This window comes from Podarcis raffonei, chromosome 3, assembly GCF_027172205.1.
Source record: "Podarcis raffonei isolate rPodRaf1 chromosome 3, rPodRaf1.pri, whole genome shotgun sequence".
Lineage (NCBI taxonomy): Eukaryota > Metazoa > Chordata > Lepidosauria > Squamata > Lacertidae > Podarcis > Podarcis raffonei.
In genome coordinates, this window is record NC_070604.1 from 912,188 (window position 1) to 930,036 (window position 17,849).

Here is a 17,849-nt window from a genome sequence, read left to right on the forward strand (position 1 = left end):
AAACAGTCCTCATGTGCCTCCTGGACAGTGGGGAAGGGGAAGAATGCACACAGAGGAGGGTTCTTAAGTACTGGGCAGGTCAAAATACATGGATTGTGGGCTGTGTCTGGCCTGGAGGATCACAACTTGTACATAGTCTTCTAGAATGACTATGTCAGACCTGCAAGACACTTTGTAGAACTTGCTCCTAACCAGACTGTTGACATAAGCTTCAGTAGAGTTTGAAGCATATCAAAAGTAAATACCCAGTTACAAAGTTCAAAACTGCAAGCTAGCTGCAACCCTCAGCTGATAACCATTCAAATTATGTCTGAGGAAGTACTGAGAAAAAGGAATCATTACTTACTTATCATCCCTTTCTAGACATTTAACCAATATTGGTAAAATTCCAGATTTTATTAGGTCATCAATAGGAGGATTTCTGTCACTTGATAATAGCTTTCTGTAAAATTAAAGTGAAGGTGGTGAATAAAAAAAAAGATGGGAAAGACAGCATTCATTGTACTTTAGTCCTCAAAAAACAAATAGATGCCTACCTTGCAGCTTGGACAGCACTTAGTTGGATAATAGGGTTGTCACTTGTAGCATTCTGCAACACCACATAGATTTCAGTAAGTTCAGGAGTCAAGCATTAACAAATCCAACTGAAGGAAATAATATATTGTTTAGCAACTTACCTGTAATATAGCTTCTAGTGTTACATTTTGCTTTAAACAAAAGACAAATTTTCGTTTTAGTTACAATTCTTATTATAGATCAACTGTTCTCTGCAAAATATATCAGTGTCATCCTCTAAGACCAAGCACTCCAGTTCACTATCTTGGCTCAGCGGCTTCCAGCAATAGTGTCTAAATACTCGGATACAGTCTGTCTCTCTTCAAGTGTCTTCGGCACTTGCATTTTAACTTGCAGTGTTTTGGTCTCTCGCAATTACTACCCTGGGCCCCTGTACTCCCATTTAAATTTTCATCAGTTATGTCATCGGAGGGAGGATAGTTTCAAACCAGAGTTGCCTCAGAGAGTCTGCTTTCCCCCCTCAATCAGTTTAAAAGCTGCTCTGTGACCGTTTTGGTTTTAATTGCCAACAGTCTGGTTCTATTCCAGTTTGGGTGGAAACCATCCCTTTTGTACAGGCCTGGCTTGCCCCAGAATGTTCCCCAGAACCTAACAAATCCAAACTGCTCCTCCTGGCACCATTGTCTCCTCCATGCACTGAAACCACAAAGATGTGCCTGTCTCAGCTGGCCCTGTGCATGGAACTGGTAGCGTTTCAGAGAAAGAACCTTGGAGGTATCCTACCTACTAACCTAAATTTGGCTTCCAGGACCACGCGACTATATTTCCCCGTTGTTTAGTGCAACATGCACTATGACCACTGACTCCTTCCCAGCGCTATGCACCAGGCTATCTAGGTGGAGGGAAAGCAGTCTGCTATTCATGTTCCTAAGGACCATACTGCCCATTAGCACAATCCCTGCACCTACCAGAGAAGTACGCTCAGCATGAGAGAATAGATGTTCTTCCCCAAGGAATGAGTTACCCTTCAAAGGGAATGCCTTTCTCTTCCTCAAGGTAACACTCTCCTTCCCCAAGACCCTCATTCTCAACAGCATGGCAGCTGTCATCGTGGGAGCGGAACAGAGCTACAGTGTCCCTGAAGACCTCGCCCACCCCCCTCTCTGCCTCTCTTGCCTTTCCCAGGCTCACCAGGAGCTCGCTGCAACTTTAGACACGCCCACAACGTTTGCCCAACAAGGAGATCGTCATGCAAACCCCATGTATCCAACAGGTGCAAGGGAAGCTTTTATTGCTCCAAGAGGATTTTGGAAACTGGCTGGTTTTTCTGAAAGGGCTGGTGCTGTGCTGTTTTAATTCTAATTATTTGTATGGTTTTAATAATTTTATATATGTACGTAGTTCTAATTCTCTCAGTGTTTAATTGTTTTTAATGCCAGTATCTATTTTTAGTGACTATGATTTTTATCTGTAAACTGCCTTGAATCCCGTCAGGAAAAAGGCATGTATGTATATATGTATGCATAAATACCATATACCATACATATTCCACACAGACCCACATACACATCAATGCCACATCAATGTAGATACAGTCTTACTGCTTTGAAATCAGCATCAGCATCTGAATCTTCTAAACTTTCTTCTTGGGGCACATTTCTTTTTTTCAGAAGATGTTCATCTCTTTTATTCTGAAGAACAAAGACCCAAGATAGTGCATTTGAATGCCTTTAATGTTTGTTTGTCTGTTAATTTATTTAAATGCTAATGTTAATATTATAGGACTGACCAGTAACAGTAACTCACAAACATAAAATGGTAGAATATAATACAGTATGATAAAATAGTAGTATCATAAAACACACTCTCTAAAACATTTCTAGCACAATAAAATCAAATTACTTTTTTTAAAAATCACAACACTTAAGCAGTATTATTATCTTAAAAGAGTAAAATCACAGGGTTTTTGCTTTGTTTTTAATTTCCCCAGCGCTTAAAAACAGTATTCACCTGGCACCAGAATGAGCATAAGGTAAATTCTAGGTGGGCCTCTCTGAGAAGGGCATTCTACAACTGAGGTGCCTCAACCAAGAAGAGCCTTTCCCTGGTTTGGTCCAACTGTAGCTTCAGGGCTGTATGGTGCATTGCAATAATCTAAATGTAAGGTTAGAAGAGCATGCATAATTGTGGCGAGACCATATCCACCCATCATTGAAACTGGCATATGAACCAAGGCGGATAAAAGCTGCTGCAAGGCAGAGACGCCTATTGGACCTCAGCTGACAAGTCTGGCGCAATACGTACCCCTGATTTTGAACCCAGTTCTTTAAGGGCAGTGCAACCTCTTTCAGAATAGGTTGACCGCTACTAACAGGCTATAAACAGAGAGACACTTGCAACTGATAATTTGTTAATTGTAACAATGTAAATTGTTTCTCCATATATTAAATCCATTTAAATACACAAATGAATCCTGCGGCCCCTTCTAGATGAGCAGAGTTATTGAGGAGGAGGAGTTTGGATTTGATATCCCGCTTTATCACTACCCGAAGGAGTCTCAAAGCGGCTAACATTCTCCTTTCCCCTCCTCCCCCACAACCAACACTCTGTGGGGTGAGTGGGGCTGAGAGACTTCAAGGAAGTGTGACTAGCCCAAGGTCACCCAGCAGCTGCATGTGGAGGAGCGGAGACACGAACCCGGTTCAACAGATTACGAGTCTACCCACATTGTCAGATGCGTACGCTCAGGCTGCCCATACACACTTACCTGGGAGAAGGCAGCACTAAACTCAATGGGACTTACTTCTGAGCAAAATGTATAGGACTGTAGTGTCAAATACAAACATATACATGGATATAAAGAAAAAATGTAAACAATTTGTATGAGACCCAAATAGGTAGTGCAGTCAATAGTATTTTTACACTAAACTGAAATAAATAGCTATACAGAGCAATAAAGATTGGTGAGAGAGATTTTCAGTACTACTATGTTAATTTATGAAGTATAGTGGGAAAGAAAACTTTGGTCTCAAATGAGTCCTAAATCAATATAATCCAACTAACTGGTCAACTTGTTGGAGACAATGGAGTGCACCTTTGGGGGTGAAGTCAAACTGCTGTGTTAGCAACACTGAAGTGACCTCCTCGGGGTGCAAGACTAGGAGATGTGTTTGGAGGTTGTTATGTGTGCCGGCGTGGTTGCTCAAGAGCAAACAGGCAAGACTCCCCATTGGTCTCTTCAAGGCTTTATTATCTGTCCAAAACGTTCACAATGCAGATCGACTCAATTCCTTGTCTGCTCAGTTGCTAGCAGAATCTGGGAGTGGGCGGTCCTTAAACTTTCCCCAGCAGAGTAGTCTTTTGACCCCCATGCTACGCCTCCCCTCTCTGCGTGTAAACCTACTGCGCAAAGAGGGCGTGGGCAGAGGGGGACCTGCCTCCCCCTCCGCTTTGTTCATGCTTGGTGCTGTGGCTCTCCCTTGCATCCTCCAAGCCCTGCACCCCTTCCCCACTGGAGGCGTGGCTTCCCTCCTCCGCGGAGGAAGTACCACTGATATGGTTCAAAGGACAGCAGGGCTATACGACTGGAACCAGCTTGGCTGCAAGAGTTGCTGGAAGGAGGCAAACAAGGCGCCATCCAACCATCTTAGGGACTCTGCTCCAGATTTGTGTAGCGTTTAGTACTCCTTAGCCTTTTCTTCTCCTGAAGATCTCCCGCAAGGAAGCAGAAGGTTAGGATCAGAATTTTCATTCTCCTAGATGGGCTACCTAATCAACTAACTGATCTTTGTTTGATAAGCAATTAGATTTTCTGTTGGGACATTTTGAGAATGGACTCAGCGATAGAGGGCCAAAGCCCAAACCCGAATGTCTGATCGCAAATTATGTTGCTACAATTGGCACTCATTCAACAGCTTTCTTTTGCCTCTGACTGACAATTTCAGAGACCGCAAGGTACCCTCTCAGGACAATAGATTTGGCCCAGATGCCTCCGACTGCTGACCTCTAGTACATAGTCTCTTGAAAACAAATTCTTTACTAGATATTCATATTTAAAACTATTAATAATGAAAAACACATTTAAATTTAGTTACGAGCAGGAGTATTTCAAACTCAGATACCAATACTATGTATCTTAATCCTGTGTAAGCAAACATACTGAAACTGATCACTACAGCATTCACTATTCTTTGTACTTAGCAAACTGCTTCACTAATTCATGTTTATTTAGGAACTACTCACAGTACAATCCTAAACATATCTACTCAGAAGTACACCCCACTGCATTCAACAGGATTTACTCTCAGGAAAGTGTGTACAGGATTACAGTGGTACCTCGGGTTAAGAACTTAATTCGTTTCGGAGGTCTGTTCTTAACCTGAAACTGTTGTTAACCTGAAGCACCACTTTAGCTAATGGGGCCTCCAGCTGCCGCCGCACAATTTCTGTTCTCATCCTGAAGCAAAGTTCTTAACCTGAGGTACTATTTCTGGGTTAGTGGAGTCTGTATCCTGAAGCGCCTGTAACCCGAGGTACCACTGTATAACCAAACAGTTCCAGCTCTTTCTTTCAGAAGCCTGACCCAGTGAAACATTGTTCATAGGCTTAAGAGGTTTTGGGCCTTAGTTGTGGGTGGTGTTCTTCTGAGAAAGAGGAAAGGCGCCATCAAGGACACCTTCAAGCACAGACAACCACAGACAAAGGAAGTAAAGTCTCAAAAGCAAATTAAAAATGGGGAGAACATAATGGAACTCTGGCAGAATGTCTTACAAAAAACAAACTGTTGCTCTGCCAGATTCAGAAATATGGACACAATAATGTACTTGATGCTTTCCTTGTAGACACATGACATAATAGTATCTGGTGAGGACACAATCTTTTCAGCGCTCTCCCAAGTCACACATGAACCTCCATAGCTGAAACCTCTCATGGCCACTTTAAACAAAGCATAAACAAATAAAAGTGATATACTCACCTTTCTAAGTTCAATTGTCACCTCATTTCTATGTCTTCGCATAGTCTGTAGAAGAGAAAAACAGAAACATACAACACACAAATGAAGTAATAGTACCAAAGCCTATGATGATTCAGTTTAACTCTCTTTAACCAATTTTAGGGAACCTACAACTATACACCAGGCTAGATGTTACAGAACTTTATTCCACTGATTATGAGATGTGTCATACTAATTTTCTACAAGGCAGAGTGAGGAGACCATTTAAAGTAAAACATGGGTGGGAAGGAATACCACAACCATCCCTAATGCCATCATTTTCTCCTCCCCAAAACTATTTTGCTTAAGTTGTTTTTCTGCAGTGATTCCAAAAGCAACATTCACCGAGAGAAAAAATAGCTGAGGAAATTTCAAGGAGAATTTTTGCATGTGGGAAGGGCTCAGTACACACATCCCAGCGATGCTGTGCCTGAGTTTGCCATCCGCACACCACCTCAAGGGAAAGTGGCACAGCTGACATCATGACACACCAATTGCAGCAATGGAGCTTCTTGTTTGGTCTTTCTTGCAAATGAATGCTGAACGGTGAAAAAAGACATGCAAAATGTAGCACTGCAGGACAACAGAAAAATTGTAGAATAATTGTAGGAAATTTGCTGGAGAGATTACACACATCTGAACCATTGTTTTGGGAAATTACATTTGGTTCACACAAAAGGAGATGAGGTGGTAAACATTCACTTCAAAAGAAAGAAGAGGCCAGCATCAAAAAACAATACAGAAAAGAGAGACAAGCTTCAAAATGTTGTCAAAATATATGAAGAACTTTAATAAAAAGATCAACTGTCTGATGTGTTTTAATAGAAACCTTCCTCAGGGGAACAGAACCGTAATTAATTCAGTATATGAGCGTGTGCGCGCGCATGCGTGTTATCACATCAGCTATATGGATAAGAAAATTTAACTGTGCAGCAGCAATTGATTTGGATGAGAATATTTATTATTCTGCTGTCATTCAGTATAAGTGTGTATATATATGCTATTTCTGGTTTTGCTCATATATGTTGTCTTTTAATTCCCTCCATTTAAATATTCTTAAAAACGGATTTAACAAAGGAGTGAATAAACTTCAACCCATAGGCCCAACACAACCTTCTCCCCTTGGTTCCTTCCTCTCCATCAGCTGTTCAGCAAGGAGCAGCTGACAGAGGGGAAAATGTGGATGCTGTGCATTATGTGCAATTGCTGCTCTGAGTGCCAGCTGCTGGAAACCACCTGAGGAAAGAGGGCTTATGTTCATGTCCTGCTTACATGTCTCCTGCAAGCTTTTGGTTGGCCACTGTGAGAACAGGATGCTGGGTTGGATGGATTATTGGCCTAATCCAGCAGGCTCTTATTATGAGAAAAGGCTCTTCTTATGCAAAAAGTGTCCACACATTTTGCAATCACATGCATGCAATTATTAGGCTGCAATTGCATTTCAAAATTTGAGGCTTTAAATAACTTTAAGGCAGTGCTTAGAGTTCAACTGTGCAGTGCTATTATTTCTATTCTTTTTCTGAGATTATTAACTTCTTTTGCCTTTTGTAGAGTAAGGACATAAAGGGTATGGGGAGCTTTTTATTTTTTTAAAAAGCAAACTTTATTAGAAATGTCTGTGGAGAAAATGGAAGATAAAACTTGAGTGGAGTTACTAAGAATTACGTCTATGCCTGCTCACATGGGAAATAGCTTTGTCTTGGTGTTTCTGGTCCTGAAATTCATCTGACATCTTTCCACTAGGGTGATGTGGCCCTTGACCTGAAAAACTTTCCCCACACATGTTCACAATAAAACCTTTCCTTTTAGTTTATGATATGTAAAGGGCCTGTACTATTTATACTAGTAGTTTTGTCTTGAGCTAATTTGTGAACTTCATGCTTACTGAGTTTTGTAGTTAAAAATAATAGTTTTTATTGTTTACTCTATGATAGATGAAAGCCTAATTTGATTAACATATGTTCCATGTTTTATAATTTGTCTGACTACAATTTATATTGATAATTATATATATATATATATATATATATATATATATATATATATATATATATGTATAGAATAACTTTATATTGACCACATTTGTGCATAATGCTAAACCATGGTTTTAGCACTGTACTGAATAAGCCCAAGCAAAGCACAAACTCTCATGCTCCCTCTTCCCTGGCCTTCCCACACAGTTTCATGTGTTTTTTAAAATTCTGCTCATTTTTCTTCTCCTTAGCATTCTCAAATAGCATTCTGTTTGGGCCAGGTTTAAAACAAACTCTAGTTAATTTAGCAGCTTTATAACCCATCATTTAAGGGACCTTTCTAAGAGGTTTACCAGAGGGCCACAATGTATACATAAAGTTTTGTATAAATAAACAAACCGAGAATAAGTGGTTAAGAGCTAGTTAACTAAAAGGCAAATGCCAGGATTAAACCATTCTCAAAATAAAGGAGTGTACAGTGGTACCTCGGGATGCGAACGGGATCTGTTCCGGAGCCCCGTTCGCATCCTGAACAAAATGTAAGACCCGACTGTGCGTCTCACGTTTTGCCGCTTCCGCACATGCGTGTGACATCATTTTTACCCTCTGCACATGCGCATGCGACGAAACCCTGAAGTAACGCACTCCATTACTTCCAGGTCGCCGTGGAGCGCAACCCAAAAATACTTATCCTGAAGCGTATTTATCCCGAGGTATGACTGTATATCCCATCATAGATCTGTACTTGGATTGGTGTTAACTTGTGCAAAAATGAAAAATAAGTCAGGCTAATTTTTTAAAAGCAAATTGTGTTCAACCAAAGGTGAACTGTCTAGGAGCTTTACTAATGCCATCTTGGTAATCAAGATAACCCCAAAATGAATTGGCAAGTATTGTAGCAATGAGATTGTATAGGTTTATAATCACTTGCTTTGATATAAGCTAATGGGCTTGCTTTCATGCTATCCTTATCTGTGAGCCCAGAAAGGGGAACTATCTGTAAGACTTGGGGATTTGCCGCCTATGCCACATCTGGGCAGGTGAAGCGATGAGAAGTGCTAGGTAAAGTGACTGTGTGGAACCCAGTTCAGCTACTGATTGATTGTGTGACTACAGTACATTATTTACTGCTTTCATTTAATAATAATAATAATAATAATAATAATAATAATAATAATAATAATTTATTATTTGTACCCCGCCCATCTGGCTGGGTTTCCCCAGCCACTCTGGGTGGCTTCCACAAAGAGCAAAAATACACTAAGATGTCATACATTAAAAACTCCCCTGAACAGGGCTGCCTTAAGATGTCTTCTGAATGTCAGGTAGTTGTTTATCTCTTTGACATCTGATGGGAGGGCGTTCCACAGGGCGGGCGCCACTACCGAGAAGGCCCTCTGCCTGGTTCCCTGTAGCTTTGCTTCTCACAATGAGGGAACCGCCAGAAGGCCCTCGGCGCTGGACCTCAGCATCCGGGCAGAACGATGGGGGTGGAGACGCTCCTTCAGGTATACTGGGCCGAGGCCGTTTAGGGCTTTAAAGATCAACACCAACACTTTGAATTGTGCTAAGAAACGTACTGGGAGCCAATGTAGGTCTTTCAAGACCGGTGTTATGTGGTCTTGGCGGCCACCCCCAGTCACCAGTCTAGCTGCTGCATTCTGGATTAGTTGTAGTTTCCGGGTCACCTTCAAAGGTAGCCCCATGTAGAGCGCATTGCAGTTGTCCAAGCGGGAGATAATTAGAGCATGCACTACTCTGGCGAGATAGTCCGCGGGCATGTAGGGTAGGCATGTAGCCTGCGTACCAGGTGGAGCTGGTAGACAGCTGCCCTGGATACAGAATTGACCTGCACCTCCATGGACAGCTGTGAGTCCAAAATGACTCCCAGGCTGCGCACCTAGTCCTTCAGGGGCACAGTTACCCCATCCAGGACCAGGGAGTCCTCCACACCAGCCCGCCCCCTGTCCCCCAAAAACAGTACTTCTGTCTTGTCAGGATTCAACCTCAATCCATTAGCCACCATCCATCCTCCAACCGCCTCCAGGCACTCACAGAGGACCTTCACCGCCTTCACTGGTTCTGATTTGAAAGAGAGGTGGAGCTGGGTATCATCTGCATATTGATTGATGGATGGGCTAATGATCTTGTTGGATAGTAAAATTCATGCTAAATTGCTGTTTTAGGGGTTGTTTTTAAATGTCTGGAACGGATTAATCCATTTTGCTTTCTATGGGAAGGCGCGCCTTGGTTTTAGAACACTTTGGTTTTGGAACAGACTTCCGGAACGGATTAAGTTTGAGAACGAAGGTACCACTGTAATGCCAAATCCCCATTCTCTCCTTCCCTCATTCCTCATGTCTTGCTTCCCAATCGCAGTGCTACAAATACTGTTCATCCATCTACAATTTTATTTATCCTCTTGAGCTGGTTTGCAATAGAACCATGTGGCACTTCCTGGTGAGCCAGATCTGGTCCAAGGACTAACAACTGTTCAACCTGAGCACAAAGGCTGAGCTGAGGCTTAAAAAAACCCAAACCAAAACAAAATAACTTTAAAACCACCATGGCCAAAATTGCATTGTCTAATTACAATAGTGTATTTTATATTTATATTGGTTTCCTGTGTAACTAATAAGAGCCTGGGTTAAACCACAGAGCCTAGGGCTTGCCAATTGGAAGGTTGGCGGTTCGAATCCCCACGACGGGGTGAGCTCCCATTGCTCGGTCCCTGCTCCTGCCAACCTAGCACTTCGAAAGTACATCAAAGTGCAAGTAGATAGATAGGTACCGCTCCGGCGGGAAGGTAAATGACGTTTCCGTGCCCTGCTCTGGTTCGCCAGAAGCGGCTTAGTCATGCTGGCCACATGACCCGGAAGCTGCACACCAGCTCCCTCGGCCAGTAAAGCAAGATGAGCGCCGCAACCCCAGAGTCGTCTGCGACTGGACTTAATGGTCAGGGGTCCCTTTACTTTTAATAAGAAACTAAAGCTAGTTTTTCACAGGAAACTGCCATCCCTGAATAGGTGAAATTCCAAAGTGTGAAGGTGGATGGGAAACAAAATGGCTACCCAGGACAGTGACTACCTAGAAAATTTTTTTGGGAGTTGTGGTGGATGGCATAAAGAAAATATCAACCCAATGGTTGGATGGGGAGCAAATTCAGTTTTAGGAATTATGAAGAAACTGAGAATACTACCACAAATATAATGGCATTATATACATTTGTCTTGAGGACACATTCTGTACGTCTACAATTGCTGCATTTTGCAAGGAGTACCTTAGGTCAACGACAGACAGTGACCATTTTAGGCATGTCCAATTGTGCGATCGCCAACAAGTGGGTCCTTTTGAATCCAGAAGAGGGCATAATGGAGGCAGGGTGGAATGGGAGTGGAGGCTCTTATACGCACTCTGTTAATGCGCACAGGGGCTGGGAACTGAACCCCCACGTCAAACAGTTGTGGCCTGTACAAGATATCTATGTTGTTTTTCATTCGATTCAGAATTGGCCTCCACAGTCACTTATGGACTCATTGTTAAAACCGTGTTTATGAAATACAATCTTACTCGGCTACAAGTGATCGCCAAAGAAGTATCAAAGCAGTGTACAACATAATTAAATGCCATTAAAAACACTCATAAATATGTACAACAGAATGTTGTATGTATGCAAGCTATGCTTGTGTGAATAAAAAAAAGGCACTTAATGCCAGTGGAAACACACCAGTAAAGATGCTTGTTGGATCTTGGAGGGGAAGCTATTCAGTCAAGCAGGAGCTATACATCCTTCTTGTGACTGACAGCAGATGGGTCAGGAAAGGCTATAGAACCACCAGCATGAGCTCATCAAAGGATATTAGTGGAAGGCTGGTTCATATGGGGAGGCTGAGATTCCTGCATTGCAGGAGGCTGGACTAGATGATCCTTTGGCGCCCTTCCAACTCAGAATTGTAAAGGTGCAATCTCAAATAACCAGGTTCCAGGTTGCTTAGCGCTACACGGATGAGCTACATGGGCAGTAACAAGACCTTGAACTTGGTTACGTAGCAGATTGGAAACCAATGTCTCTTCTTCAAGGCAGGTATTATATGCTTGCCATATGGGTCACCAATTAGCAGCCTAGCCACAGCATTTTGTACTAGCTGAAGCTTCCCACTCAGGTCAAAGGGATCAATTCCCAAATCTGAGAACCAAGAGGGCCTCAAAATTCAGTATCAGTTTATTGTCCCTCATCCATTCTACCATTCAGCTCCTAGTTCGGGATCTGCTCAGCCCCACCTGATTCAGATGTCACAGAGAACTGTATACTGATGACACCATGTTTCAGATCTCCTGCTATCCACTCTAACAGCTTCGTAAAGATGCTTAAAAGCCTAGGGGACAAGATGGTTCCCTGCAGCACCCCATAGTACAAGTGCAGGGGGTTGAACAAGATGACCCTGGTGGTCCCTTCCAACTCTACAGTTCTATGATTCTGTAGTCACACAATGCTATTCCCTAGAGCTGGAATTGTTTCTCTTTGTTTCCCAATGTATTTCATATCAATTAAAAATGTGGTGTGACATGAGCACATTTTTATTCTCAGAGCATGGCCCAAAGAACAAAACTTTGAAAATCACTGTGTTAAAAGCTGCTGAGATATCAAGCAGAAACAACGGTGTGATACCATTCATCAAGAGTCCCACACCCAGACGGGGAAGGATTTACAGTCGAACCTTGATTCTCGAATGCCTTGTGACTCAAACGTTTTGGCTCCCGAACACCACAAACACAAAAGTGAGTGTTACGGTTTGCTAACGTTTTTTGGAAGCTGAACATCCTGTAGCCAATCGGAAGCCGTGCCTTGGTTTCCAAATGTTTTCGGAAGTCAAACGGACTTCTGGAACGGATTTCATTCAAGAACCAAGGTACAAGTGTATTTATGAACAGGATTTATATGCTGCTTAATCATCAGAACCTCTAAGGAGTTTACATAAGATGCCTTTGATCTTATGTCATGTAGAGCTGTCACCCCTTAAGTACCCATCCTAAGAAGTTAGTAGCTGTCGAAAACCCACAGGGTCCAAGTCGCATTTCTTTAGGAGTGGATGCACTCCCACCTCTTTCTCCATACCTTAAAAGAGCATTGGCCATATCGTGAACACACCTTGTCAGCTCCCTTCAGCTAGTTTGAAATTAGCAAGATGGGCAAGGGTCAAGGGGGCATGTTGTCATTTGAGCAAGTCGTTTTCAAGTACCTTGTACACATCACCAAGCTGGAATTGGACAAGCTGACATGTTTATCACATTATTTGGACCTGTCACAACCGTGGTGTTCAATTTCCTATGAAGGCAACCAATGTTATCAAAGTTCCCAGCAAATGCATCATAAAGGGCATTCAAGGGTTCGATCATCCCATTTGTTGAGATATAGAACAATCCTCCCACCAGTTGGAAAAACTTGCCTAGAATTTTAGCATGCACTTCAGGTAGCAAAGGAAGCTTTCTTTGCCACCCAAATAACCATGCAAAAATCACAATTATGTGCCCTAGTGTGTCTGGTTGTCCTCACTGTGTGCCTGGTGCCACCTACACTCCAGCTGCTGTCCAATTCATTTCAATAGCCTGACCTTCCAGGAATAAGCTCACCATCTCATCTACTGATTGTAAGAACTAGGTTTTTGAGATTTAAAATAGCCAAGAACTTAAGCCTACTAGAAATGCACTCTGCTAGTACCACATGAGAACTATTACAAGTTCTTGCCTTCAACACGTATGGTGTTATGATACTCACAAAATAAGGTGCTCACCACTAGGTAAAAGGTAAAGGGACCCCTGACCATTAGGTCCAGTCGTGGCCGACTCTGGGGTTGCAGCGCTCATCTCGCTCTATTGGCCGAGGGAGCCGGCGTACAGCTTCCGGGTCATGTGGTCAGCATGACTAAGCTGCTTCTGGCGAACCAGAGCAGCGCACAGAAACGCCGTTTACCTTCCCGCCAGAGCGGTACCTATTTATCTACTTGCACTTTGATGTCCTTTCGAACTGCTAGGTTGGCAGCAGAGACCACTAATCAAAGCAAAATAGCCTAGATGCTGTTCAGTCTGGCTCATTGAACAAAGAGTGCCTTGGTAACCCTGCTAACGCCAATGGTAGGAAATGGATAGAAGCGTTCAAGGACTATGGGGGAAATGGTATTGCACACTGTATATTGTCTCCTAATCCTTGTGTATTCAATTCCCAACATACTGACAAGTGCACAAACCCAGGACAGATGAAATGATAGAGAAGGTGCGTTGCACCCTCTTTCTAATAAATAATAATAATAATAATAATTTATTTATACCCCGCCCATCTGGCTAGGTTTCCCTGGCCACTCTGGGCGGCTTCCAGCAGAATATTAAAATAAAATGATTCATCAAATATAAAAAGCTTCCCTAAACAGGGCTGCCTTCAAGTGTCTTCTAAAATCAGATTATTGTTGTTTGTTTCTTTGACATCTGATGGGAGGGCACTCCACAGGGCGGGTGCCACTACTGAGAAGGCCCTCTGCCTGGTTCCCTGTAACTTCGCTTCTCGCAGTGAGGGAACCGCCAGAAGGCCCTTGGAGCTGGACCTCAGTGTCCGAGCAGAATGATGGGGGTGAACACGCTCCTTCAGATATACTGGACCGAGGCCATTTAGGGCTTTAAGGGTCAGCGCCAACACTTTGAATTGTGCTCGGAAACGTACTGGGAGCCAATGTAGGTCTTTCAGGACCATATAGAATAGACAGTATATTAGAACATAGCTCCAATCCACAGTGACCGTATTTAGGCTCTCCAGAACCCTTGTAAGGTGGAATAGGGGCCCCTTCCCCACAATATCACTTGGCTTAGAAGAAAAGATTCCCTTTGGGCCACACTACATATGTTATCAAAGAAAAAACACTACCACTGATCTGCTATAATTTAAAAAAATAGTACAGTGTGTCTGTACCCTTGCAATTGCTTCTCTTTTATAGGGAGCAGCAATTGGAGAACCAGCAACCAAATTGAGCTCCATGCCAAGTGGATCCACAGTTAACAACCCAAAGGCAGGTTGGAGGGGAAGCACTGACATTTAGGGCAATAGGTCCTATTGTTGTTGTTACTATTCCATCTCTTCCTCTTCCATCTTGTAAACTAGCTGCTACTTAGAATCACAAAACTAACAATACAATGCTCTGCATGGTTACTAAAAGTAGAAGACCCCCATTAAATTATCTGATATGTATGCATACAATGGCAGCCTAAGCAAGAAAACCATTATCTTTTTCATTATATATTGTGTCCCTATAAACAAATCCAGGTACATTTGGATACTCCAACCTGCAGCTGGGTGGAGGCCTACAGGGCTAAACAAAGGAGTTCCCATTAAATGTCAGTGATGATAACATGCAAGGCTCCTATCAATCCTGCATATTGGAAATAGAGCGTTTAACAGGGAGACAGAATGGGTTGTTCTTCACTTTCACATTTGTAGGTGATGATGGACAACCACTGGAGCCGGGGGGGGGGGGGCTGCTATTTGGAGGCAGCAATAGCACCGGTCTTCAAAATACAGTTACTGTATCTGGGTTATTTGGGCACTAACTGACCCGTAGCCCAGCTAGGAGTAAACACGGCTATTCGGGGGGGGGGGGAGGTGCCTGTCAAAACCAACACATGGGAAAGGACATGGATGCATCTGCCCAAAGTTCCAGGGAGGATGGGGCCGAGCTCGAGGGGAGATCCGCGGAGGTGCAAACTGGCTGTCAGGATCCCCGCGCCCGGAGGCGGCGTCCCAGGCGACAGCGAAGGACAAAGAGGCCAGAGGCACCCGGCCGAGCCCTCGCTCCGTCTCCGACAGGCTGCCCGGGGCCACGGGCGGGGGGAGGGGGCGCAGAAGCACAAAGGGCTCCCGGCCGCCCCGCTGCCCGCCCTCCGCCTCAGGGAGCCTCGGCGCCGGGGGGTCCCGCCAAAGGGCGCCGCGCCGCCCCGGCAGGCAGGCAGGCAGGCAGGCAGGCAGGGAGGCGGCCGGAGAAGCGGGATCCCGGCGGGGCGCCGTCCCCGCACGAGGCAGGCTGCGGCCTACGCAGAGCGGCTTCTCCCGGCCCGGCCGCCCGGCACCCACCTCCACGTCTCGGCCCTTGTTCTTGAAGCTCTTGAAGCGGTGGTTCTCCAGGCCGGCGGCGGCGGCGGCGGCGGCGGCGGCGGCGTTGTCAGCCATGACGGCGGCAGAGGCTCCGGGCTGAGGCGGAGACGGCGCGCGCACGCGCGAGCGAGCGGAGGCGGGCAGGGGCGGGGCGACGGGGCAACGCCCACTGACGAAGGAGGGCGGGGCTTCCGGGGCGCCTGCGCAGCGAGCGAAGAGCGGGAAAGGGCAGAGCGGCCGCGGAATTGCGTCGAGGCCTCGCTTCCGGGGAGAAGGAGGCTGAGGGCCGGGAGGCGGCTGCTTGGCCCTGGGCGCGCTGCTGCTGCTGCTGCTGCGAGGGAGTCCCGGCGCGGCGCTGCTTTGGCCGGAGGGGAGGCGAGGCGGCGGCGGCCCAAGTCCTTTCCGCGGGATCAGCGCCGGGCCCCTCCGCGACCACGAAAGGCAACCGGCGGCCTTCCTCGGGGCTCTCGCCCTCGAGGCGCGCTGCTGGCCCTTCCTTACCCACAATATGGTCCGGAAGCCTGAAATCTGAACCCAGGGAATGGTTGACCTAGGCATGCATGCTTTTGAATGTTCTTTTTAAACCAACAACCTTGAAATAAAAGGTTTTTCTATATGCCAGATTCGCACAAAAAGTGTGCGCGTCGCTATCCGTGTATCACTCCAAGCCAGGCGAGCTGTTTTAGTAAATCGCACCCTTCCCGTCAGACTAAAGGAAATAACATAGCAGTAGAGGGTGTGGTAATAGACCTCCCCCAGGGAAACATGCACTTCAACACTGGATTTTCTCCCCATGTTGTATTAGCTGTGGATCTGGAAAATCCCTATGGGGGGGGCGCAGGATGCCACTTGGATGGAGTTTATTGTGAAGCTGCTGCTGCCAAAATTAGAGAATCCAAGCAGCTTCAAATCCACATTGAATTCCATCGTGCACAAGCCCTGGGAAGGCGAGGGACTTACAGTTTCTGCCCAGTCTTTATACTGTGTTTTCAACCTTCTTGGGTCCACAGCTCCCTTGATTAACTACCTTCTTTCTGCAGGACCCCCATGGGGCTCAGAAGTCCAGTTAGGTCACCCCTTGCCTGCAGAACTGGCAGCCCCTCAACCCTTTTCAAACATCCTTGTGGAGTGTTCCCTCAGGCTCCTCCCCCTCTCCTTGGGGGTCCTCTGGGCAGCCACCCCTGGTCTCTGAGGTGCCCCCCTGCCCCAAAGAGAGGCATCATTTGCCTGCAGAGCTTGTAGGCAGAGCTGCTGCAATAAACAGCTGTGCAAGCTGTTGGGAGGCAGAGAAGCAAGAGGGCATCAAAGGGAGGGAGGGAAGGAACGAAGGAAAGAGGGACAGAGTCTAGTGTTGCCCGCAGCACCCCTGACCATCATTCAAGGCACCCCAAGGTGCCATGGCACACTGGTTGAAAGCCACTGCCTTAGGACGCCGCTATAAGGAACACTATCTCTGATCAAATCACAGTGGACTTTGCTACCAAACTCTGCCATTTTGTTCTCACCCACAACCACTTCAAATTTGGAGATGACCTGTTCCTCCAGATCAGCAGCACAGCAATGGGCACCCACATGGCCCCACAGTATGCCAACATCTTCATGGCAGATTTGGAACAATGCTTCCTAAACTCCTACCCACTCAAACCTTTCTTGTACCTGCAATACATTGACAATATTTTTATTATCTGGACACATGGTCAGCAGACCCTGGACACCTTCCACCGGACATTTGATGACGTTCACCCCACCATCAACCTAACAATGAACCAATCTATGCAAGAAATACATTTTCTGGACACTACTATAAAAATACAGAATGGGCGTATAGACACCACCTTATACTGAAAACCAACTGACTGACAAACATATCTGCATGCTTCCAGCTACCATACCAAACAAACAATTGTATATAGCCAGGCTCTACATTACAGCCGCATCTGTTCCAACTCTACAGACAGGGATTCTCACCTAAGGGATCTACAACAAACCTTTTTGGAACTAAACTATCCTCCTGATGAAGTTAAACAACAAACCTGCTGCAAGACAGATTCAAAACAAAACAGAACACCACTGGTAACCACATACAGCTCCAAAGTTAAAACAGCTCATTGCATCATCAGAGATTTACAACCTCTCCTAAACAATGACAGTTCTCTTTCTCAAGTTCTGGGAGGAAGACCTTTCATTGCCTACAGACAGCCACCCAATCTTAAACAACTCCTCACCCACGATA

The 17,849-nt window shown here is 45.0% G+C and overlaps 1 protein-coding gene across 1 annotated transcript in view; it reads right to left on the reverse strand.

Annotated features, from left to right (window-relative positions):
• KPNA3 (karyopherin subunit alpha 3) overlaps window positions 1-15,741 on the reverse strand; it is a 37,577-nt gene extending 21,836 nt beyond the window's left edge. Inside the window, exons 1-6 of the mRNA XM_053380260.1 lie at window positions 15,596-15,741; window positions 5,492-5,536; window positions 2,118-2,207; window positions 678-707; window positions 537-589; window positions 347-442 (exon numbers count right to left, since the gene is read on the reverse strand). Coding sequence (XP_053236235.1) covers window positions 347-442; window positions 537-589; window positions 678-707; window positions 2,118-2,207; window positions 5,492-5,536; window positions 15,596-15,691 — 410 coding nt within the window. The 5' untranslated portion in view covers window positions 15,692-15,741. The remainder of the gene's footprint in view (window positions 1-346; window positions 443-536; window positions 590-677; window positions 708-2,117; window positions 2,208-5,491; window positions 5,537-15,595) is intronic.
• Window positions 15,742-17,849: the final 2,108 nt, after the last annotated feature.